Genomic DNA, 25303 nt, shown 5'->3' with positions numbered 1-25303 from the left:
TTTTTCTTTAGGGGAGCAAATTTGAAATGTGTTTATTTTGCTCCATGAGAAAACGGAGGCATTTCTCTGTTAGACTAGTGCTTTTACTTGGTTTTTATGCAAAATGATCAGAAGTTATAAAATCTCACAAAAAGTAACATGAAATCTTAAAAAAAAAATCATTCTGCATTTTGTAAGGAATTTTTTTTACCTTGGAAAAGCAGCCCCAATACCCTCTTCGACCTGCGTACCTGCAAAGCCTCGAGAGGGAGCGAGTGTGCGTGTGGGGGTGGAGGGTCACCACAGAGGTGGAGCAGGAGGCACGTGCCGTGGGGGGGGCAGAGCACCTGCACCTCTGCCAGAGGCTATCCTACCATACAGCCCGCAGGAAGACAAGGATTTGGTTAATTCAGCCTACACATCAGCTTAAAGACCAAGCGAAGCGGTATGAGAAGGCAACAAGAACCGATACCGCAACGCAGAGGAGCTCAATTCTCTCCTGGACGTTCTACCTTCAGTAGAGACAACATATGGTGTAATGAGAATATGAGTCATATTCTGCATTTTTTAGAATTCAGGATTTTTATATCGGTAATCAAGTTCAGAGAGTGAATCAAATCAATGCTTACAGGGCTTTATTCTGTTAAAAAGTTACTTACGGTTGATGCGCATATGGCTTATTAGGGATATTAACGGCTAATGTTAATAATACGGTTAATATGGGTCAGGCACTGTGCCACAGGCTTATTTTATATGGATCACCTCATGCAATTTCTACAACAACTAATTATAATAGATCTTCAGATAGTTCCCCTTTTACAATTTCAGAACAGAAAGGCTGAGGGACTGGCTCAAGCTCACACAGTGAAGGGCAGAGCAAGGACAAGTTCTGGCTAGTTATCTAGTCCCACGTTATCCCACGGCACAGCAGATAACCACATCGAAGCTGAACGTCATCACATTAAAACCATTTGTAAAAATGTTTTACAACATGTAAAATAAATCAATGACTTTGAATATGGTTATTTTCTAGTTTGCTTGGAAGATACAACATTTCATGTAGCAAAACCAAGTCTTATGACTTAGACCTAAAGCCAAAATAAATCAATGAAGAGTGATTCTACTACTAGTTTTCTGCATCTCTTGTATAATAGTTGGGGGTGAAACAGTTCACCCACTGCACTGATCTAAAAATCTTTTTTATTCATTTTGCCAAGAGAAGAGAGAGATTAAATTGGAAAGATTAAGACAAACAACTACTATCACTGCAACAGATTGGTAACTTTAGCCAAGGCCACTAAAGTCCTTGATCCCTATCAGTCCATTCTAATAATGCTCTGCTAATGTGGATGTAACAAATTCTCTTGAAAAAAAGCAACTTGTAAAAAAAATATGTTCACAATAATGACAAAAGTGAACTCTATCATACAGCTGGAAAATAACAAAGTACTTTCAAACAAGGAAATAAAAATAATTGTCATCTTCCAGAAATATGCACTTTAAAAAAAATAGGCACTTTCTAACTGGAACAAAAACTTACGACAAACTGCAATCTGGAATGCTCACAAGCAATATAAAAACTGTGACAGCTACATGAGAAACATTGCAAAGAGCTCATAAAATAACAGAATACAAAGGTTCTGATAGCCGGTTCTTCACACCAAGTGCAAAGCTGGGCAACTATATGCCAGACGGGCCAATTTCCAAATGACACATGCCTAGAAAAATATATAGCTGCCTGTCAGATAATAGGCAGCTGTCATTAAACTTTTATTTTTCAGGGCACACATTACAAACCATGTTCACTGATGGGACATCAGGTGAGGATCACTAGTATAGTTTTCAAGGAGGTGAAGATTCAAACCACCTTTATCATGATGAATGGTGGTTAGGATGAACTGTGCCACTAAGTAAGTAAATCTACCATCAAATGTCATTTAAGATTTATATCATAACTATAATCTAAATTAATAAAGAAGGAACGGCACAAGGACATTATGAAAGTTCAGAACAGAAGAACTGTGTAACCACCAGAGCAATGCCATGTATTCTTAATAAAACCTTACACATATTTAAAATAATGTGCTAGAACTTTCCAGGGGAGTGTTAATTATTTGTGTGCATGGGTGTTGGCCAGAAGAGGCTGGGCATGAAAGGAAAAGAACACTCCACGGCTGTAATGCTCGAGTGCTCCACAATGGTTCACTGACCAGCGCTGTGGACCAGGAGTCAGCAGACCAGGGTTCCAGCGTCTAGTCTATCCTTCGCTAGCTGTGATCTGAAGCATCAAGACACCTCTCTGCCTCTGAATTTTTTCATCTGTGAAATGGAGACAATAGCATGTATTTCATTCCTCTCACAGTGTTTTTAAAGAATTATATGGTAATATATGTGGATAGGGCTCTGAAAAGTACAAAGTGATTTTTATAAAACATAAGGTATTTAAAACTGATGTAATTATGAGCCCCTGAATCAGTTTTCTGGAGAAAGAAACAGGCACCTGTTCTGGGCTAATATGACTCGGTGTCCCAGTTTGGTTGGGCTGCTGCCATCTGTGAACGATGAACAGGGAACATTCAATCCAGGGAGGCCTTCGGCAATTACGGTTTTCTTAAACTAGAGGCCACAAGCATTTCTCCCGGGCTAGGTCCACTCTAGTAAGGAATTCTGAAACTAAAAATCTAGTTTTCATAACAAAACCATTTCCTTGCTTCATCCCTTAGTTGTTTAGTGAACACTTTCAGAGCAGCATAAATTACTGTACCACTAGCTTTATTTAGCAGTAAAAATAAAGCAGCACAGTAGTTTACAACACCCCTGCAGCACCTAGAGCCCAGACATCCCATAGCTAGTTAAGCTTTCACCAAAAAAATAAAATAAAAAAGATATAAACACAAACACACCGACATAATACATCAAGAAATACATACCCATGTAAATGCACACACACACACACACAATCTCACAAAGTTGTATTAAAACCATAAGCACATGCCAAAGCATCCTCTCTGTTTTTAATGTACAGTGCTATAGCTCTGGGTTTCTAAGATTTGGATAAAACGGAACCACTTTCATCTGATCAAATTCACCAAAAGGCAATTCGATCTATAGAGACCTAAATTTTAAAATCTCTGCAGTTATATATAATCTTTTTGTTATATATGCTCAAATGTTTTACCATAACCCTAGAATCAAGAGACAATAGGTTTTTTGCAACTTGAAGTCAAAGTCCTATTCTGATTTTATTCAAAGAGAAAACAGACCAATTCCTTCTCCAACAGAAACATCATATTTTGCCACTGAAAGTAGTAACTGATTCACTTTTTAAAGCCAATCCAAATTAGAATTAAAGAATAAACCAATGTCTCTAATTCTATAGCATTTCAAATCTATTTTTTTTTTTTTAAGATTTTATTTATTTATTTGGCAGAGAGAGACACAGCGAGAGAGGGAACACAAGCAGGGGGAGTGGGAGAGGGAGAAGCAGGCTTCCCGCGGAGCAGGGAGCCCGACGCGGGGCTCGATCCCAGGACCCTGGGATCATGACCTGAGCCGAAGGCAGACGCTTAACGCCTGAGCCACCCAGGCGCCCCATTTCAAATCTATTTTGCAGGACAAATAAAGAAATAAATATTTCAGTCCACACTGAAGTTCCTATTTTACTTAGTGCTCAGCTCTTTATAGGTCAATGAATGAGGCTAAATAGCTACTCTGTTGCCCAGACTGAGAGCAGCTCTGTCTTAATGGATAAACTACCTCATCAGCTCTGAGAAGTGTAGCGATCATCCAGCACAAACTGTACTACTTGAATAAGAAAAATTAAATCTAACTGAAGGTACCACGATAACAATGAAAATAACTTTGGTTTCAGGCATTGCAAAGAAAGACTGGTCATTACAGGAAGTTGTATTAACGCTGACAAGTTAAAGTGTTTATAGAAACTAGGAAGCTCTGGAGTGTCCCTCCCAGTCACAAACTTTCCTATCCTATTTAACCAGTCCTGTGTTGCTTCTATTTCTGAAAAAGTAACTGTATATTAAACATCCCAAAAAATTAACTGACAGTGATTCCTGGCCACTTTGTTAGTTCTGCTCTGTATCTGCAGTTGTATCACTTTCCAGCCAAGCCCTGACTCCCAATCTCTAGTCATCGAAGTCACCAAATTCCCCAACCACAGTCACACAAGGTTTTCCAGAGCGGGTGTCTCCTTTGTGGGAGTGGCAGGCCACAGTGAACGTACACACAGCTAAAGCTCAGCATCACAAATATTTAATCCAGTACTAAAAGAGACCGCTTCTGAGTATGTATTATCTATCCTGTGAGCTCGTTTACAAGAATTAGAAAGGTACCTTAAAAGCTAGAAGAGCAGTGTAAATCTTAGATTTTTCTTTTTCCACAGTAAACTATTTAGCTTACCCATAATGAAACTAACCAGAAAAGGAAATGTTTGCCTTTGGGAACTTGGAAAAGAAAACATTCATGTTTGTACGCGAAGTTATTACTAACAAATGAATGGCTGACTAAAAACCTACACTGTGATACCACCACCCTATCCCTTTTGCCCCGAGGACTGATTATAAGGCAGTTGTTCATCTTAAGCAAAAAAAGCCATAAAAAGGCTTAAAAACTGTTCCCACTTGTTGTTTTTTGCATTTCAATCTGCATTAATAAAGTTAATAATCAATCATTAGTTGAAACAAAAAACGACGAACTTTATTTATCTGCTAACTCTTCCCTTTTCCCCGATGGTTTTACTTTTTCTATCCAAGATTCAAGAATGTACACTGTTGGGCGCCTGGGTGGCTCAGTTGGTTAAGCGACTGCCTTCGGCTCAGGTCATGATCCTGGAGTCCCTGGATCGAGTCCCGCATCGGGCTCCCTGCTCGGCAGGGAGCCTGCTTCTCCCTATGACCCTCACCCCTCTCATGTGCTCTCTCTCTCTCATTCTCTCTGTCTCAAATAAATAAATAAAAAAAAAATTTAAAAAAAAAAGAATGTACACTGTTAAACATAAAAAGAATTATGACTGTAATACAAGGACTTCCCATCTCCTAGAAAATTAACAAACTAGCATACAGAAATGATTCCTATTTCCCAGAAGACACTTAATGTGGAATGTTTCTTTTTTTCTAGAAGAACCTTATAATTCAGAGTGTCTAAAAAATGAGGAAATAAAATAAGTGTCAGGCTTATGCTAGTGAGCGAGAAAAAGACAAGGCATACCAACGGAGCTTCTACTTTAGTGGGAGAACCAAACACAAGTGCAAACAAGTGGAGTACAGGTGACCAAAGGAGGGCTAGAAGCAAGCCCAGCAAGGAGCACAGGCAGGGAGCCACATTCCAGCCGGGAGAGCTGGAGAAAGCTCCGACCCTAAGGCACTGTCCCTCAGGGAAGCTGAGGAGCAAATTCATCCAAATCATCGATGACTATCTGTTACAAATACACAGCACTGGGTCCCATCCCAGATTCCTGAATCAGATCCTCTTGTGATGAGAGTCTGGAACTCCGCTTGTTTTGTATTAAACAAGCATTCCAGCGAATCTGATGCAAGGGATCCATGGACCACATTTAGTCACATTGAAATGTGATTACCATTCTTCTAAGGTAAGGATAGGACCTACTGAATAGAGTAATGAAAAATCCTGACAGAAAGACCCTCTAAAGACAGCCACAGAAGCAGAGAATCAGGGTATGTGGAAACTGAGAGGCTATCGGGTGTGTGAAGTAGTCTAATGAATACATTATTGGAATTGTAGGTAAGTGAGATAGTCTTGACTCAAATAAAGAGGTTGAACTCTGTTCTGGAGGTAATGGAGAATAAGCATAGCTTTTTGAACAAACCCATGTGGTGTTTGAACAAGATTACCTGGGAGTCCAAGCAAGAGCTACTAAGACATTAATGGAAAGGGGGGAAGGAGGCAGTGGATGCGAGAGATTTGTCAAGGGTGGGAAAGACAGGATTTGGGAATTTGCTGTGTGTAGAGAAGAAAAGGAATTGAAGAGGACCATGAGGAAAATTTTAAATGAGCCAGGTGCCTTCTCAGTGTCTAACACTGGCCAAGCCCACACAGCATCCAAAAGCACAGAGTCATTAATTCATTGTAACACCTGAACTCCTTCTGTATGTGACAGGCACCATTAACAATGCCAAGGATACACACAGGAAAAAAATTCCTGTCCTCCAGGAGTTTAAAATTACATCTCTCCCTGTTCCTCTTTTCTTCTGCCCCTACTTTTTTATGAGGAAAAGTATTTCTGGAACTTGTCTCTCCTTGCGCTCAAAACCTTCTTTGCTCCTAAAGCATCAGCTGGGTCAAGTCAAGAACATGCCGGTCCTCACTCTGGTTTTGGCTATTTGTTCTTAATGGCAAATACTCAGGAATGCTTTCTTCACTACGATGACATGACAGTCTTTTTTTTTTTTTTTTTTTTTTAAAGATTTTATTTATTTATTCATGAGAGACAGAGAGAGAGAAATACAGAGGCAGAGGGAGAAGCAGGCTCCCCATGGAGCAGGGAGCCTGATGCGGGACTCGATCCCAGGACCCTGGGATCATGACCTGAGCCGAAGGCAGACGCTTAACCGACTGAGCCACCCAGGCGTCCCTACATGACAGTCTTGATACAAAACTGTTAGGATGTAAATGTCCAAATTCAAGTGTCAGTGAGGCCCAACTTCAATTAAATGGACTTACAGGACTTTCCTACAGAAACCTTTAGAGTACAGCTGTTTATTTATTCATCCAATCAATACGAACCGTATGCTTTTGCAGATGGATGTTTCTCCCCTGACCTGGAAGGATGAATAACGTCCTGAGAAACCTTAGAGTGGAAAGTGTGGTTTGTCAAGAAAATGAATTAAGAAGAAAGGAGAGGGCGCCTGGGTGGCTCAGTCGTTAAGCATCTGCCTTTGGCTCAGGTCATGATCCCAGGGTCCTGGGATCGAGTCCCACATCAGGCTCCCTGCTCAGCGGGAAGCCTGCTTCTCCCTCTCCCACTCCCCCTGCTTGTGTTCCCTCTCTCGCTGTCTCTCTCTCTCTGTTGAAAAATAAATAAAATCTTTAAAAAAAAAAAAAAAAAAAGAAGAAGAAAGGAGAATAAGCAGCACTTAAAAACAAGAGGGAGGGTGACGAGAGACAAGTAGCGGTGTGTGGAGGAACTATCAGCTGTAAAATAAGAAATACTGACCAAAGGACAAAAATCAACCAGAAGTCTGAGAATTGGACAGAGGTCACTTGTCAAGTTAAATTCCTAATTATCAATATATAATGCTGCCAGCAACTCAATTTTAATAACATGAGATAGTCTTTGCCTTTCATTAATGGACAAATTACTTGACAAGATACACCAAAGAGAACTATACAAGACAGTAAGCAATCAAGTGCTACATTTGTATGGTGCCCGTCAGAGCCATAACTCAAAGTAAAGAGTCAAAATCGGTTTTATAAAAAGCTGTCATGAACACGTTTCTAGAACTTTTAATAGCCAAGACTGTTTCTGAGTACAAACTGTAACGGCAAAGACTGCTGGCTGTGTACCATTTTGTAGCCACACCCATAAATGTGGATCACTTTAATGCCAGTGACATCATCAAACAACTTTCTAAGCAGTTTTACTTTCAACTGTCACTTTTTTTGGGATCATATTACAGTAAAACACTTCAAAACTGAACTACCTCCAAATTGCATACAGTGTAGATTGTTATCATTCCTGGGATCTTTCCGGTCTTCAGCAAAAAGAAACCCAAAATACAATCAAAGCATTCATGCAAAACACTTGATTTGAAAAAACCGATTTCAATCATTATTTGTGTATCTTTAACCTAGATCAAATCCTTTTTTCCCCACCTTCTCTACAGTGCTGTGTAATGGCTACAAATTATGGTAGTCTAAGATTACTTTGTTTTTAAAGAAGAAACGTTTTATAAAATGTGCTTAGAAACCTTAGAAAAACACACACACAGAATGCAAGAATGACTTAAATGTTATCAAGGACTTTAATCTCTTTATAAATTAATCTGTATCATAAAATGAGTACCTCAAAAGACTATATAAATGACACATCTGAACAACTAGGTCCAGTTACTGAGCTCTCAGCCTGAGAGTAAAGGATCAATTTTTTAGAAGGATGAATATCGTTGCTGCAACTGAGGGGAAATTATTTTCAAAAGTAGAATAAAATTAGGAGAAAGTACCTAAGAAAATCACTATCATCTTACTTACAAAAAGGAAAAATGACCAATTAAACGTAACTGTTTCACCAAATCTAAGGGGTTTACCTTATTTTTATCTTGCTTCAGTAAGAAGCTCATCTATATAGCAATCCAAATTTCTGAGGCTAAAATTCTGGATAGATACATTTTAATGTGGAAGTCAGTGAAAAAAGGTATGTTAGAATCAGCTACTGGAAAATGTCCTTAAAATAAAATGACAACAATGTAAAAGAACAAATCTCTTACCAGTTGAAATTCTCGACGCCGGTCATAGGCATTCTGTACACCACTGTCTGCCCATAATGCTCTTATAACAGGGAGATATTGCAAAAAAACTCGAGTTTCCACCATTCCTTGGGACGCCATGGGGGACCGGGTGTCAAACGCCATCATCTTGTCCCCGTTGACTTGGTTTGAGTTATCTCCCCACGGAATATGAAGCTTCTCTCGAGCATCTACCAGCACCCTCATACCTTTGTTTAAAAAGAAAGAGAAAGGTGTGCTAGGAGTCATTAGATATTCTCATTGATTCTATTCCCGAATTATTTTCTGAAGCTTCTGAACTACCCCAGGCCCACCTCCTCCAAAACTGGAGACCAACATAGAAACAAACACCCATAACTTCTCAGAGCTTAAAAAAACTGACACTTGTTCACAGTCATAAAATTAGAGCCTTGAAAAGCAAATATTATTAACACAATTGCTCTTTCTGAGGGATTTTAACGTGTTCTAATTTACAAAATAACTTTCTATAAACTTTTAATAGAAGGTAGTCACAAGAGAACCAAAACCAGTGAAGGAAAAAAAAATCACGCTGCACAGGCCAATGTCCAGGCTCTGGACAAACAGCTATAGCTAAGATTTTCTGAGCCCCTCAAAAAGACATTTATGAAATGCCAAGAGTCAAACATTATCACTCTGAGTTCGTTTGTTCCCTGAGCACCCAGCTTTACCCCAACACCGAGTGGTCTTTTTTTTTTTTAAGATTTTATTTATGGGGTGCCTGGGTGGCTCAGTCGTTGAGCGTCTGCCTTCGGCTCAGGTCATGATCCCAGGATCCTGGGATCGAGCCCCGCGTCGGGCTCCCTGCTCAGTGGGGAGCCTGCTTCTCCCTCCCCCACTCTCCCTGCTTGTGTTCCCTCTCTCACTGTGTCTCTCTCTGTCAAATAAATAAAATCTTTAAAAAAATAAATAAAGATTTTATTTATTTGAGAGAGATCGCACAAGGGAGTAGAGGGGCAAGGGCGGGGGGAGAATCCCAAGCAGACTCCAAGCTGAATGTGGAGCCTGACTCAGGGCTGGATCTCACAACCCCGAGATCATGACCTGAGCCGAGAAAATCACGAGTCAGAGACTTAACCAACTAAACCACCCAGGCGCCCCAACACCAAGTCTTCTAAGAACACATTCAAAACTCAAAAACTCCCAAACCAAGCTTCAAATCAGTGTAAGTCACAGGAAAGCCTTAGATTTCCCTAACAGGGAGGAAGAGCAACTGCAGAAAGTGTACAGAAACAGAGAATTCAACTCACAGAGATTAATTCAAACCCAGGATCTCTAATCACTAAACTGTTACCTTTGGTCCATCTTAATTAACAGTCACATGACTATTCAGGAAATCGTCTGGATGTTTTGCTGTCAATCTTCTGATCATGCCAACTCAAAAAGACAGATGTCTAGTGACTTATTTCATCTCATAACCAGTGTTCAAAGTAAGTCTCACTTTGGACACAGTGCACAATAAGGACCAGGTGTTTACCTGGCTCACAATCAGTTAACATGCTGACTCTATTCATTGACATAATTCCTTAAGTTCAGCTGCATCACGATACAAAGGTACCTTCAATTAAGGACTGGCGAGGCGGAGCCCTAAGCCTTGAAAGAGACCTTAATTAGTTTTGTGCTAAACGGTAAGATGGGATAAATACACTGTTTTATACAGCTTAACTGTAGCAGTGCCAGGGCTCAGAGCTGGCTGGCTGTGATCTGTGAGCTCCTGGCCTAATGCTCTTCTCCCCTCATTACCCCAGGAGCCCCACCCCTGGTGGCGGCGGGGGGGGGGGGGGGGGGGGGGGGTACTTTTCCTCAACTCAATCCTGGGAGCAAAAAAAAGTGATGAGAAGGAGTTGCTTAAGAACTTCCTGAACAAAAAATCCCCGTTAAAGAAACCCTGCTTGCAAATCTGCTGAAATCTGTAGCAAACCCCTGGACAACTGCTACCCAGATGGTGGTTTCCTGATGCACCTGAAGTACCAGGCACTGTATCTCAAATTTGCCAAAACGCCTTTTATAAATTAGAAAATGTCTGATACTAAGAAAAATGAACGTAACTGTCACTGAAATAAGACCCATCTTCTCCAATTCTCTGAAAGCCCAAAAATAAAACTTTTTTTGTATTTTTTACTTACAAACAGCTTAATTTTTAAAAAACACCGTGAAGTAGAAGCAGAGCCTACGATCCAAGCCAACAGTGATTCACTCACTCAACCTGTACAGGATCCGCATCACTTTTTAGGCCAAAGATCCTTCATACCAACACACGATTTCATTTAAAGAGTAGAGCAAGTGGTGGTACCCCCCCCACCCCAGTTATTAAGCCAAACGGAGAGAGGAACGTGTTGCATAGTGATTATAGGCAAAACATCCTGCCCAACCGTGACAATGGGGCGAAAAACCACTGATGCTAATTTTTTCAGACCAACTGTATGGGTCTACTCTTTCCTGATGCCAGCACAGAACACAGGACTCCCTGAAGTTGCATATCCTTGCCCAAAAGGGCCCAGGAACTGTCACCCTTCGCCCTTGACAAGTCTCAGGCAAAAGTTTCCTTACTGAGACGGTTCCATAACTCCCTTGCTTAGGAGGCGGCCAAAGAAGCAAGGAGTTGGGAGCAGCCCCGACCCCATGTGACTCGGGTCACCCACCCGGGGCGGCGAGGTTGGGCAGGCAGCGCCGGGGCGGCGGATGGGGGTGTGGGTGCGGGATTAGCTCTCGGGTCTTCTGGCCTCGTCTGGAGGAAGGCAGGCGCGGTCACCTAGCACCCCGAGAAGCCCGGCTCGCCTCACTTCCCTCTCGGAGGGGACGAGGCCAGTGGCGACGGGGGGTATGAGGGGCCAGCCCTGACCCCCACTCAAACGGCAAGGGGGAAAGTGGGGCGCCCCCGGGCATCCTTTCCCCTACGGGGAGAGGGCACCCCGCGCAAGCAGGACCGCCGCCCGGGGCGCGCCCCCTTCCCGCCCTCCCGCCCGCCGGGCCGGGTCCTCTTGCCAGGGACAGGAGCGAACGAGGGCGGTGCCCGGCCCCGCGCCGGCCGCCTCCGCCCCCCCCCCGCCCCGGCTCGGGCCCGCGGTCTCCGCTGCGACCCCCGCCCGGCACCTTTAATCACGTTGCTGTAGATGGTGGGGCGGAACTCCTCGCGCGCGCGCTGGTCGAAGTCCTGCCCGTGGATGATCCGCATCTGCTTCAGGAAGGTGGACTTGCCGCTCTCGCCCGCGCCCAGCAGCAGGATCTTCACGAGCCGCTTCACGTAGGTCTTCTCCCGGGACAGGCATTTGTCGATCTCCTTGGACTTGCGCTGCTGCTCGGCCTCGCCGCTCGTCAGCACGCAGCCGGGGAAACACACGGACAGCACGGACCGCGACGGCAGGAAGTCCGCCATCTTGCCGCCGCCGCCGCCGCCTCGGCGGGCCCCTCCGGCTCCCTCCACCTCCTCCTCGGGCGGCGGGCGGCTCCTGCAACGAGGCTCGAGGGCGGGGAGCGCTGCGGCGGCCCGAGCGCGCCCGCGGAGGGAGGGAACCAGAGAGGTGACTCGCAGGGCGGGCCGGGCAGGGCGGGCCGGGCGAGCCAGGGAGGGAGGGAAGGAGGGCGGGCCCAGGAGGGGCGGTGGCCCCCGGGCGTGCGCGCGCCCGCCGCCTCCCGGGAACGCGCACGCACGCCGGGGCCTCTTTCCAGCCTCCCGGGTTTCCACGAGTCACGCTCTAGTCCGGGCACCGGCGGCCGCCGCCCGGCGCGCGCGCGCGGGGCTTGGGGGGGGCGCCCCAGCTGGGAATGGTCACGTGGTCTCCGGGCGGTCCGGGCGCGCGCCGGCGGAGCCCGACTTTCTGTTTCCCTTTAATTAGCTGCTCCCACTGACGGGCGGAAGACTACTTCCCGGAACCCTGGAGGCCCGAGACCAGGTCCAAGGCACTGCCCTTTGGGCTTTCCTACCGCTCTCAACGCTCTTACTCCTGGGTGACGTGCCCGCCGCCTGCTGTCACCGTTCGCGCGCCTAATTTCGAGGCCCTTGGCTCAAGCGTTATTCAGACCGCGGGCGCGAGTCTGGAAGGTTTTAGTGCATTTTCTTAGGTGGTTTCTTTGACATCCTGCTCTCCCAAGCCCGGAGTGATACCCAGACATCATCAGTCCTCCGCCCCCAACTCTTTTTGGCATTCCCAGACCCTGCAAAAGACTCTCCTTTCAGGGGAGGAAACTGGAGTTGATGTTAATCTGAGACGTGCGAGGAGGGGTTGTTAATGTCTCATTAATGTGGATTCCCACCCGAGTTGTCGCATTGAAGTCAGTGGATGGATGGTGGCTGTGGAGGGTGAGGTCATGGTGAAAATCCCCCTAAACCGGACACTGTGAAGCTGACTCTTCCCTACAAGGAAGCAGATAAGCAAACAGACCGAGGACCGGAGCAGGCAAATTTTCGGTTTCCTGCCAGATTACAGAGGATATGAACAGCCAAGGGACTTTTTTCTGTCCTAAGAGCAGATTCAGGCTGGGATACCTGAAAGGGCTGGTAGGGGACAAGCGACAAGTGACAGCTGCGTTGGTAACCTACGTAGCAAGGACCCCAGAAGCCAACTTCTTTATTCTCAGTCTTTAGTTGTAAGTGGAAACAGCCGGTTTGGTTTGTCTCTCTTCTGGGCAGTGCAACGGTAGTGCTGCTTGATTTGGGGCTCTGTGGCTCGAAGCTACCTATGTGTTGGGGAGTTGAGGTAAGAGGTCAGCACTCTGAGTTGGCCCATGACAAGTTTAAATTAAAAAAATCAGTGCCAGTCTACTGTCAGGTTGGCTTAATGGCTGAGAAGCCTCATGACTCAGTAACTAGGCTGCAATAAACAATGGCTATGGTAGGATTATCTCCTGTTGTCCTGGCCAAACCCAGAGGGTGGACAATCTACAATACACAAAGTAGGGTAGGTAAAACTCTAGTATCTATGGATTGATAGGGTCAGAATCACGGGGTGGTGCCTTCACGCAAAATGGATGGTAGAAGCCTGACCCTGGATGGAAAATCTCTCTAGAGTCTCAGCTGTGTTCAGGAGGCCCTGTTCTCCAACCTGTGCTCTCAACAGGGGAGTGGGTTTGGCCCCCACCCATGCGCCATTTCTACATGGACTCCAGATGCTGATCTGAACTCTTCTGCACAATCAGGAGGGAAGCCTTTAAGTTAGGTAGTGAACTTTTTTTTTTTTCTTTTTCCAAAAGTGCAGCATAATGGAGAACCAAGGGTGCCTAGGAGGCAGGAAGGTATTCCTGCCCAGCCGGTTCATGTTGTGACACGCAAAGCAGCAGAGAAAGCTCTTTAGAGCCCTGCCTGTAACCCTGTGTTGGAACAAGGTTGGCTCAGATCAAGCCTAGCTGCTCTAGTCGGTGTTTCTGAAAATAGACACCTTTGGGCCCAGCCTGAGGTTTGGCTAGAGCAGTCCAGCTGCTTCTGTTAATCAAGCCACCTTGAAGTTATAAGCATCAAAGTGAGTTAGAGGTTTGGGGGTTCCTCAGAAAGTTAAACATAGAACTGCCGTATGAGCCAGCAATTCTACTCCTAGGTATATATCAAAAATAATTGAAAACAGGTATTCAGACCAAAAATTGTATACCCATGTTCATGGCAGCACCATTCAGAGTAGCGAAAAGATGAAAACACCCCATATATCCATCAATGGATGAATGGATAAACAAAATGTAGTATATCCACACAATGGAATTATTCAGCCATAAAAAGAAATGAAATACTGATGGACAGATGCTATAATATGGACGAACTCTGAAGACATTATGCTAAGTGGAAGAAGCCAGTCACAAAAGGCCACATATTGTAAGATTCCATTTATAGGAAATGTCCAGAACAGACAAACCCATAGTAACAGCTCCTGTGCTTATGGGCACAGGGTTTCCTTGTGGGGTGATGAAAATGTTTAGGAACTAGACATTGTGATGGTTGCAGAACATTGTGAATGTACTAAATGCCCTGAATTGTACACTTTAACGTGGTCAAATGATGAATTTGATGTTATGTGAATTTTACCACAATAAAAAAAAAAATGAGGTGGGGAAAATAGTATTTTCTATAAAAGAAAAGACATCATTTAACAGTGAAGCACCCACAGTGTCCAATAACCAATGAATGAACATGTGATTATGTTTATTTTATTTTTTTAGATTTTATTTATTTATTTGACAGAGAGACAGAGAGCACAAATAGGCAGAGAGGCAGGCAGAGGGAGAGGGAGAAGCAGGCTTCCCGCTGAGCAGGAAGCCCAATGCGGGACTCGATCCCAGGACCCTGGGATCATGACCTGAGCCGAAGGCAGCCGCTTAGACTGAGCCACCCAGGCACCCCGATTGTGTTTATTTTAAAATGACAACATAAGTTATCTGCACCAAAAGCAAATCTACTCTAGCAGCTGCTTCAGATTATAGTGTAATGAAATTAATGATATTTTAATTTCCAGGTAGATTGTTTCATAACTGAAAAAGAAAATCCAAACTTTTTAAGGGAGTACAGAGTCTACTGGTTAGAACTGAATCTGCTGGAGGCTCTATTTCCAGTAGAACCAGATGTTAATTTTTTGGAAACATCTGTCTTGTTGCTCGCCAGTTGATCCATATGCAAATGAGGGATTCAAATGCCCTGAGGAGCTGTGATAAAATGATCGAATGGTTGATTAGGTGCTATGCTCTATTCTTTCTGGAAACCCAACGTCTGGTGGCAACAGTCTTGCAAGATAAATAGTGAAGGTGTAACTAAAAATGTACAACACATTTCCCAGTGGCTTTTCTTCTCTGACGTGGTCACTTTGGGAAGGATACAAGCCCTTTCCAGCAATACTGGCAATTCTTGAAACTAACCACTTCCCACTCTTCTGTTGAAACTGAAAGATAGGCTTCCTATCTTATAGTCACAGCTTTTTTACAATAAAAAAAAAAAAGGTATTATTTAGCTCATTTACCAAACTTCATGCCAAATAACTTTAGGCTATTTACAAAATGCTATTATCCAAAAAGGACAAGAATTTGTCACCCTCAGACATATTCAAAAGAATACGCCAGAGGCTCTAGAACAATTCCAAAAGAGGAGTTAAAAAAAATTTTTTTTTGAATGATGGAAAATACAATTTAAGTAAGTGATTCCCCTGTCCAGGTGACTATTCACCACTCAGGATAGGACACCACCCATTTAAGTATGTTTATTTAAAAAGCAGTCACATTACCCGATGGTTAAACCTTGTGCTAATTTTCTAAGGATGACAGCACATCCAACATTCTTGCCATAAGACTCCATTTTGCCTCCTCAGTAATATAAAATAGGTGGATTCTAATCCTTTCTTACACATAAAACAGGCATGGATTTTCCATATCTTCCCTTCCCATCCTAGAAAAGGAAGGGGATTCCCTAGCCCTCCCATGACACAAATCCCTTACATGTGCAATGTTTTAAACGCCCCAAAGCACTTTGACCCACTTTATCTCATTCTCTGCTCACAATAGCCTGACTAAGAACACCCAGTATCACCCTCACTCCCCTTCTGTCTCACACTGGGAGGCTGACGGGAAGAAAAGTTAAGTGACACACTCTAAGCCTCATTCAGCCTGGCCGGTTGCAGAGCCAGAACCAGGAGCCCCCCTCTTTTGACTCTGAATCCAGTGCTCCTTCTGATGGGCCACAATTGCCCTAGTACCCCGAATGTCCAGCTGGATAAAGTTCAGACTTAAGAAACAAGTAGCTAACTAACTGCTTAACCGTGAGGCACCACAGAGTCCAATATTCTGGTTGGTTGGTTGGTCGGTTGGTCGATTTCTCCAGCCCCTTCGCAGCTGATTGTCATCTTGAAGTTCACCAGCTCTTAGGCTGATTTTGCTAAGATGTTCCATACTTTGAGCTCAGCCTCTGGTTTGTCAAATGTTCCAGGTGGCCTATGTAGAAATTCGAAAAGAGGAGCCAAGCTTATGGCAATATTTACATGATCCGTAAACCCCAGACGTTCCCTTAGCGTGAGTTAGATATGAAGAGGCATCTTTTTTGTGTGATGAAATTTGCCTCTCATGTGGAAAGTTTTGTATGAAACGAGGCATGTGGCATTGCATTGTTGGTGGGGTTTTTTGTTGTTGTTGTTATTAATGGAAAATGATGACTTTAATTACTGGTTGTATTTTTCTCAGCCTCCGAGAAAGATCCATGAGCTGCTGTTAGCCAGCTTTGACCTCATTGGGCTCATCTGAAGTCAGAAGTCTGTGCTGTCTTCAAGACACATGCCAGCACCCATATCAACCCTTACACCTTGCTGACTGCCTCGGACTCATTTATGGGCAGTCTATTTATACGACACTAACAGAAAGCTTTGCCTGTAAATCTGAGATTCTTTCTGAGAAACTCAAAACATCCTGCTCAGTCCCTCTCCTTTAGTTCCCCGTAGAGCTTTTAAAGATGAGGAATACTTTTTAGTTTTATTGCCTATAAATGGACTGCCCCTTGCCAGAAACAGGTATCTTGAATGCTAATTCTGTTTCTCCAGAGAGACTGAAGGCTGCGAAGCCTTTTAATTTCTTCCTGCATCTTAACATCCTCTGCTCCCAACCGGGTGGAAGCAGTTTTCTTTCACTCAGGACATTGGAGTGCAGGGAGCCTGGCTCCTGAAGCAAATAATGTCACCTGGCACCTCTGTCTCCAAACTCCTGTGTCAGCTGCTAAGGAAAAGCAGGGCTAGCTCATGGCAGGATTCAGGGAAAGGCAGCTGCTGAGTCAGAATCACAGAATCGAAGGTCTAGAAGCTGAAGCACTGTCACCGAGGTCCCTGTCTCTTGCTTTCATAATTAGCTTTCTCCTGGCTGTGGGAGGGTGATGCCAGGCCTGCCCTGCCTGAGGGGGAGGTGGAGAAATAAAAGCAAGCAGAAGCTGCTCCCCTTGCCAAGCAATTTTGTGTCAAGCAATTTTGCACTTAGTGCAAGCATATCAGACTGTTTGCTGGTCATTTTGCTAGTTTCCCAGAGAGGGAATGTAGTGTGGGTGCAGGAACTTGGTGAGAACTCAACATAGTTGAGCCTTGCCCTTCATGTCTGTAAAATGGTGGCATTTATACATAAAGATCTGTCCCAAGGATTTAAATTATAGAACAAATGCCCTCAGTCTCGGTCCATACATGAGAGTTTCAGTTTTAGACTGTTGGAGGAAGGAGCATCGAAACTTCTTTAAGAATGCTTTGAAGGTTTAGGAATATTTTCCTGGTCAGAAGGGTCTCCTGATCTTTCCTGAGCTCTTCCTTCTGAGTTTAAAGGTATCTCTTCTACTCAGGTTCATCCGTAGCATCTGATGTGTCCCCCCAGCAGGATCTCTTTCTGGTCAAAAGAATCCAATACAACAATGAGAAAATACGTATATGAGGGGTTGTCCCCCACATTTGGTCCCTGAAGAGGGGCAGGATTTATTAGTTCTCATCAGTACTGGGAGTGTAAGGAATCAGGTCAGAGAGCAGAGGTTCAAGTGGAAATGTTGACATAGTGCATTAAGAACATGGGCTTTTTTTCCCAATCTGTAAAATGGATATAATCATCTTAGAGGTTTTGGGAGGAGTTATACAAAATGAGAGAGCAGGCTTTTGGTCAATGTCACCATATTTCCTTCTGCCAAAGTGTTTAGATGTCCAATTGATGAACTGCTGTCTATGTCATGAAAGTTATGGATAATGAGGGATGCCTCGTGGACATGCATGTGCGTACCTCTGCCCACAAGCCCATGCACTGATCACACCTCCACCAACAGACACCCCTGGACAGCCCGTGGGCCTAAGGATGGGCACACCCGTGGTGCCGTTGCCCCTTAGGACAGACCCACATTCAGGGAAACAGACTTGGCCTGCTAGGATAAGGTAGTTTGGGATCCTGGGTACCTAGCTTTTGTTCTTGGAGAAGCACAGTCTCTGGGCAGGTCCCTTGGTCTTACCCTACACGTAGGGACAGCACCAGGACAGAGCCAGAACAGGACCCTCTAAAGCACAGGCAGAGGGGGGACATATAATGAGATCTGGGGGGATATAATGAGATCATATCTAAATTGCCCCCATCTTACAGCGACGGGACCTAAATTAAACCTCAGAAATGGTCAATTTCATGGGCTCTTGAAGTGGATCCCAGTGGGGATAACGGCTGAAACACTGCATTTAAGTCATTCCTGAGCCAGTCCTTGGCTGGGGACTTTTATGTCCCTCTGGTAGAAGCCTGCTAAATTTCAGGGTCATTACTGCCCTTCCCAAGGCCACTCTGGGCAAGAAATCAACGAGTGCTTTACAGACTAGGAGATACATAATGAATGTGTTTGGGACCATTCCTCAGTTGTTCCTTCACCCTGGATTTCTGCTAAGGTCCTCAGGGAAAGCAAAGGAAGTTACCGCCTAGAAGTTAAACCCAGCTCCAAGAGGAGAGGGAGCTGTGCAGGACTGCCCCAGGCGGAGGGCAGAGGGTGATGCCCTTAAGGCAAAGCTCATCCTCTGTAATTTAGGAACTCTATATTTTGGAGGGCAGAAAGGGCTAGGTGCTCAGATTTAGAAAGATTAACACCTATTGCCTTGGGCAGTTTTCTCTCTAAGAATCACACAGAGTCTCTGCTAATTTGTTACAACAATTAAGGAATTGGGATTGGGGGCTATTTAACTTCTCCTGGAACAAACATATTTGACCCAACGGACTCACAGGGGGAAGGCGCAATGAGTTCTGATGGAAAATCTGAAGGAACTATAGACCTCCATTTCTGTCTTGGGTCTCCAAAAGATTTGCTCCTCCATGTCCCTATTCTTAGTTATTTAACCTTCTCCATAAATTAGGGAGCAAATAGTAATAGTGGGCACTTTATTGACAGCCAGCTAGGAAATGTTTCTGAAAAGCCTTCTGTCCAACCCCCCGTATAACCCTGTCATGGAATAATAGCATTTTCTTAGGGAGATGTGTTTTTTTTTGACAAATTACTCTCTTGGTAAATTTCATGCCCTTCCTAACAGTACCAGCCATGTTTCTAGTTTGGCCAGCAGTGGTGAAAAACACCGGAAGTTCTCCCCATTTGGGTTTCCAGACTGACTATCTTCCCCTATCTCCCATCCTTCTTTCCCCAGCTCCTTTTCTTCAGGCTTCCCCTCCTTTTGTGCCCTCCCTCCATCTGCCCTATCCTTTCTTCCTTACTCCTCCCACCCCTTCCTTCCCCTCTTTCCCTCCCCAGTTTTGTTCAAAGGAAGTATCTGGCCCCTTTGGTCCTACAGCATCTTTGCTTCATCCCATCACAGCACAGGTGACACTAAGCTGTAATTGTCCCTCCCTCACCTACTGCTCAAGAATGCGAGCCCTTTGAGGCAAGGGACACAGCTAACTTATTTTGTATCTTCAACATCTAGTGTGTCATATCCTAATGGCTTGCTAAATGTATGTAATTTAAATGAGTATGCAACCATCTGCCTACTTCCAAGTTGCTTTCCTGCATTTCCGAGGGTGGCCCGCTGGATTTGCAGCCCTGTAGGACTGGAGGGATCTATACAGGGAGTAGGGAGGATATCTTCTGGCTCAGACCGACTTGTCAGAACCAAGGACCTGGACCTTGCTACCCACTGCGCTAACTTGGAATGGCTAGATAATATCACAATATGGGTGACTGAGTGACTTGAGCTAGCTGGAGGGCGTGTGTGGGGTGGGATGATTGGGACACGTCATCACATGTTGGATGTCAGTCAAGTAGCCTGCTCATAGTGGGGGCAAGCAGGACAGTGGAGTTTGTCTGTGTGTCATGAGAAACTTGAACTTGAACAACAGCATATACTTAGTGGGTGCCCATTCTCACCAGGCATGAGCTGGGGTCACCAAGAACATCAGCGAGAATTGGGCAGGGGTGGGTCCAAATCCCAGCTCTGCTAGCTCTTGTATCTATCATCAGGATCCTGGCATGAACCACCTAAACTCTCTGAGCTTCATTTTCCTTATCTGAAAAATGGAGCCAATTATGCCCACACCTCCCTGGGTTGCTGGGAGGATTAAGTGTCATAACATATGTAAAGCACGTAGCTAAGTACCTGGCCCCAAAGTGCTGTCAGATAATAGTAGCATTTGCTGTGAGGCATTGGGGGTTAAAAGCTGTTAAAAGGATTTTTTTATATAAAGATTTTTTTTTAAAATGCAAAGTTGCATAGGCTAAGTTTTTTTTTAACACTTTTTAAAAAGATCTTTTTCTTTCTTTCTTTCTTTCTTTCTTTCTTTCTTTCTTTCTTTCTTTCTTTCTTTCTTTCTTTCTTTCTTTCTTTCTTTCTTTCTTTCCAGCAACCAGGGGGAGGGGCAGAGGGAGAGAGAGAATTTCAAGCAGACTCCCTGCTGAGCACAGAGCCCAAAGTCCTGGGGTGGGGGTGGGGGGTGGGGGCGGGGAGGTGGGGTGGGGCTCAATCTCATGACCCTGACTGAGATCGTGACCTGAGCCAAAATCAAGAGTTAAACACTTAACCAACTGAGCCACCCAGGCGGCCCACATATGCTAAGTTTTAAATGAACTATACTGATCATTGCTTCAGGGATCTAGAGTCTAGAGCATGGCTGCCTAAGAGAAATAAAATGCAATCCACACATGTAATTTTAAATTTTCTAGTAGCCACTTTAGAAAAGTAAAAAAAAAAAAAAAAAAATGTAATTGATTTTAACAATCTAGTTTATTAAGCCCAATATACCTCAAATATCATTTCAACATATAATTGATACGATTATTAAAGAGATATCTTATATTCTTCTTTTTTGGTACAAAGTCTTAAAAACCCAGTGTGCACTTTACATTCGTGGCAATTTCAATTCAGAGGCTGAACTGTCATCAGAGAGACCTGGTCTGTGTTTAGATGTCATAAAATTTAGAGTTGAAAAAGTAGGTTCACAAAAGCAGATTCCAAACACACTTAAATATTTTCCACCAACTGAGTCGAGTATCAGTCTTTAAATTAATTAAAATTAAATAAAATTAAAAAATGAAGTTCCTTAGTGTCACTCGCCACATTTCAAGTGCTCAATAGCTACACAGAGCTAGTGGCTATTTCCTGGGGAGTAGACAGAAGCCTTGAATGGCTGGTTACAAGGAAAGGAGGAAGGAATAGCATTCCAGGCAGGTGGAACAGCCTCAAGGTGGGCATGCACCTGGTGTGTGCCCCGGACAACAGGGGAGCCCGTTTGATCAGAACCAACCAGTTGAGGTTGAAGAGGCATGGTGGAATCAGGTTGGGAAGGGTTTGGATCCTGAGTTATGATGTTATGATTTTATTCTGCTGCTAAACGGGAACCACTGGAGTATTTAAGATTTTATTTATTTATTTGTTTGTTTATTTATTTATTTAGCAAACACACGAGGGGCAGGAGGGGTGGAGGGAGAGAGAGAATCTCAAGCAGACTCCCCACTGAGCGTGGAGCCCAAAGTGGGGCTCGATCTCACGACCCTGAGATCATGACCTAAGCTGAAATCAAAACTCAGATGCTTAGCCTACTGAGCCACCCAGGCACCCGGTACTGGAGTATTTTTAAGCAGGGGGTGGGTGACCTGTGTACTGTTTTAGGAAGATCCATCTGGTGCCCATGAGGGGATGGAGAAGAGAGAGACAGCAACCCGGGAAAGCAGCTTGGAGGTGGCTGTGGTAATTCAGGTGCACAGAGACAGCAGCTGGCTAGTGTGAAAGTGAAGAGAACCATCCAGAGACATTTCAAAGCCTGGCTTGTGGACTTAGAGAGCGATGAGGCTCTTCAGGGCAAGGGTGAGGAAAGGGGCAAGATGGCGGGAGGCTTGGGGGCTACACGCTTGGGGGACCGGGTTAACATGGAAAGGCTTAAGGGACCAGGGTGCTGGTGCCGCTTATCAGAAAGCAGTGTCCCTAAGACAAATAAATGGCTGAATCCAGGCCCAGGAGACTGTGTTTTTTATGGATTTTTTTTTTTTTAAAGCAAATGTATAATTTATACCACCACCTCCACCCTCTGAATCACACGGTGACCCTGGACTTTGCCCAGAGTTTCTGAGATTGTGGAAGACACTCCTTAGTTCTCGGGAACTCCTTGGGGTGCGGGGTCTAGGCCAGAGCAGAGTTTAGGACTTCTCAGAAGTCAGAGGAAAGGTCTGACTTCCACTCCCTGGCTCGTTTTTCGTACCCCTGACGCCCTCTCTGGGAAAAAAAGCATTACTTCTGCCGTGAATTCGGGTTTTGTTAGATGCAAGGGGGAAGGCTCCGCTGGAAAGGAAGCTGCTCCCGGGGACCCCCTAATCCTCCAAGTGGCCTGTTACTGTCATCTCCTATCTCCGCGCGGGCCAATGGTCCAGATCAAAAGCAAGCCTGCTGGGCCTGCTGGCACGGAGTCGGATCTGGCGGCTCTAGGAAACACACACGACGCTGCATGGTCTGGACATGTGGGGAGTGCCCGCTTGGACCAGGCTCCGCGCTGCATGTAGGGAAACACAAAGACAATGAGTTTATGATGAGCTCACAGTGGGCACAGACAACTGGTCAACCAGCCATTACTGTGCTTAGGGATGAGCCCGGGGACAACTGCCTAAGGCCGTGAGAGTTAGAGCATCTCCACCAGTCAGGGAGCTCCATGTGGGGCCTCTCTGGAAGAACAGTTTTGTTTTTAAGATTATTTATTTATTTATTTGAGAGAGGCAGTGAGAGTGCATGGACGGGGGGAGGGGCAGAGGGAGAGGGAGAAGCAGACTCCCCACTGAGCGTGGAGCCCAATGCGGCGCTCGATCCCAGGACCCTGATATTATGACCTGAGCTGAAATCAGACACTTGACAGACTAAGCCTTCCCGGCATCCAGGAAGCACAGTTTTGAAAGATGAAGAGGGGATTGGAAAGGGGGGCCCTATAACATCCAGATGAAGCCCAGGAGGCGTGGAAGAATAATGGACTAATAATGAGATCATGGTGGTGGTCATTGTCTACCAGCTCTTGCTAGAGGCTAGGCACTGTCCAAGAGCGCCTTATCTGTTAGCCTGCTCCCCATTTCTCAGATGGGGAAACTGAAGTTTGCCAAGGTCAGGCTCAAGGGCTGGTGCTGATTCGAATCCAGAAATGCCCAGCTCGTGCCTCGCCTCTCAGCCCACAGTACACTCCAGGCCCGGCAAATCCCTCAGCCTCGCCCTGGGAGCCCTTGGGGTCCCCACACTGATCTAGGAACATTAGGTTTTATTCTTGTCTTGATAAGTGGACCAAAGTCGTGTCTTAGGACGATCATGAAGGCCTCCCTATTGCTGACGGAAATAACTGGAAGGGTTGAACAGGTGGTTCCATTTAGGACATGCAGGGGATACTTAAGTGACGGTCGGGGCCCTGCCCAGCACTGCAGTGACCAGTGTGGAGGCGAGAGTGTGGAAGGTAGCTCCAGCCCCCAACGTGTCCAGCAGCTCCGAGCCTCCTGGCAGGGTGGGTCCCTGCAGGAACTTCCTCGAGGTGCTGGCGGGGCAGCAGATGCGGGTTTTTCTAGGTCAGGCGGGTCTATCTTCTGAAGGCCCGAGGATGCAGTTTGTATAAACTGCAGACATCGCCGGCGTGCTGTGTAAACACTGACTATCTCCCCCTCCAGCGCTTCCTTTGGGGAGACTCCTCCTCCAAGTGGAATACTCGATTCCGACTTTCTTATCAACTTGAAGCTTCCTACCCTGATAGAAGGAAGCTATTAAAGTCCGTTTCCTGGTATTGCCTTGACCTCGCCAGGGTACGCTTGCATTGAGGTGAACGTCCCTTAGAGGAGAGTATTTTTCACCTTCAAAAACCCGTTACCCAGCCTCAACTCCCCCACATCAAACAAGCCTGCAGGCATTTTGAAAATATGTTTAGCCAAAGCCTTATGCCCTTAACGTTGACTTCCTACCGCAGCTAGTTTCAGCCTATTTGCTTGGCTTGGGGGTCCAGCTGCCTCTTTGTTTCACGCCCAATGTCAGTCTCTCCCTTACTGTCCCTCCAACGGGTCCTGCTCACCCCTTTTAAACTGTTCTCCATACTTCCTGCCTCCCTCTCTCCCTTCTGGTTATAAGAGTCCTACGGTCCTCTCTTCCCAAGTGCTAACAGAAGTAAGGAATATGAGAAAAAAGAAATGGTCAAGATCTAGCTAAAAAAAATCCAAACATTCCCGAGCACTCCATTTTTCTCCCTCTCATCTGAACTCCTATGGAAATCATGTCTCTGCCACACGATTGGGGACTTGTGTCGCCAGCCGCCTCCAGGATGGCCCTCAGTGAGTCTCTACGGATATTCACACCCTTGGGTAACCCCTCCTCACCCAAATGACCAGGGCAGGCCTGTGTAACCAATGGGTTATGGTGGCACGGAGTTTCACAATACAGCGACCATGTCTCTGCCTCGCTCCCTTGGAGCACTCACCGGAGGGGAAGCCAGCCACCATATCGTGAGGACACTCAGGCAGCGCCCTGCAGGGGTCCATGTAACTGAAGCCTCCTGTCAAGATCCAGCGCCATCCTGCCGGGATGGGAGCGAGCCACCTTGGTAGCAGACCCAGGCAACAGCTCGTCTGCCAATTCTTGACAGGCTCCGAGCTAGAACCATGCAGCGATACACTGCTGCCCAGTTCCCGGCGCCTGCAAACTCTGAGAGATCCGTGTGTATTGTTGCACGAGGCTGTGAAATCTGGGGGTGATTTTTCATGCAGCAATAGATAACTAACCCAGAACTTCGAAATGAAAATTGTACTAATAATGGCAGTTAGCATTACTGAGTGCTTGAGAAGTACCAGGCGCTGCTTAGCCCTTTATATACGATATCTCATTTAACAGGAGAGCCAATAGTAATAATCACATCAATTAACACTGATCAAGTACCAGAAACCGCACTCAGGGCTT

General features: G+C 45.3%; 1 protein-coding gene across 1 annotated transcript in view; it reads right to left on the bottom strand.

Moving 5' to 3' along the window:
* GNA13 (G protein subunit alpha 13) overlaps nt 1-11990 on the bottom strand; it is a 41264-nt gene extending 29274 nt beyond the window's left edge. The window contains exons 1-2 of the mRNA XM_036082708.2: nt 11568-11990; nt 8439-8665 (exon numbers count right to left, since the gene is read on the bottom strand). Coding sequence (XP_035938601.1) covers nt 8439-8665; nt 11568-11850 — 510 coding nt within the window. The 5' untranslated portion in view covers nt 11851-11990. The remainder of the gene's footprint in view (nt 1-8438; nt 8666-11567) is intronic.
* Between the last annotated feature and the right edge of the window lie 13313 nt (nt 11991-25303).

The sequence above is a fragment of the Halichoerus grypus genome, chromosome 2, assembly GCF_964656455.1.
Source record: "Halichoerus grypus chromosome 2, mHalGry1.hap1.1, whole genome shotgun sequence".
Taxonomy (NCBI): domain Eukaryota; kingdom Metazoa; phylum Chordata; class Mammalia; order Carnivora; family Phocidae; genus Halichoerus; species Halichoerus grypus.
Note: the sequence above shows the minus strand (reverse complement) of the source record. Positions and strands in the feature narration are given on the sequence as shown.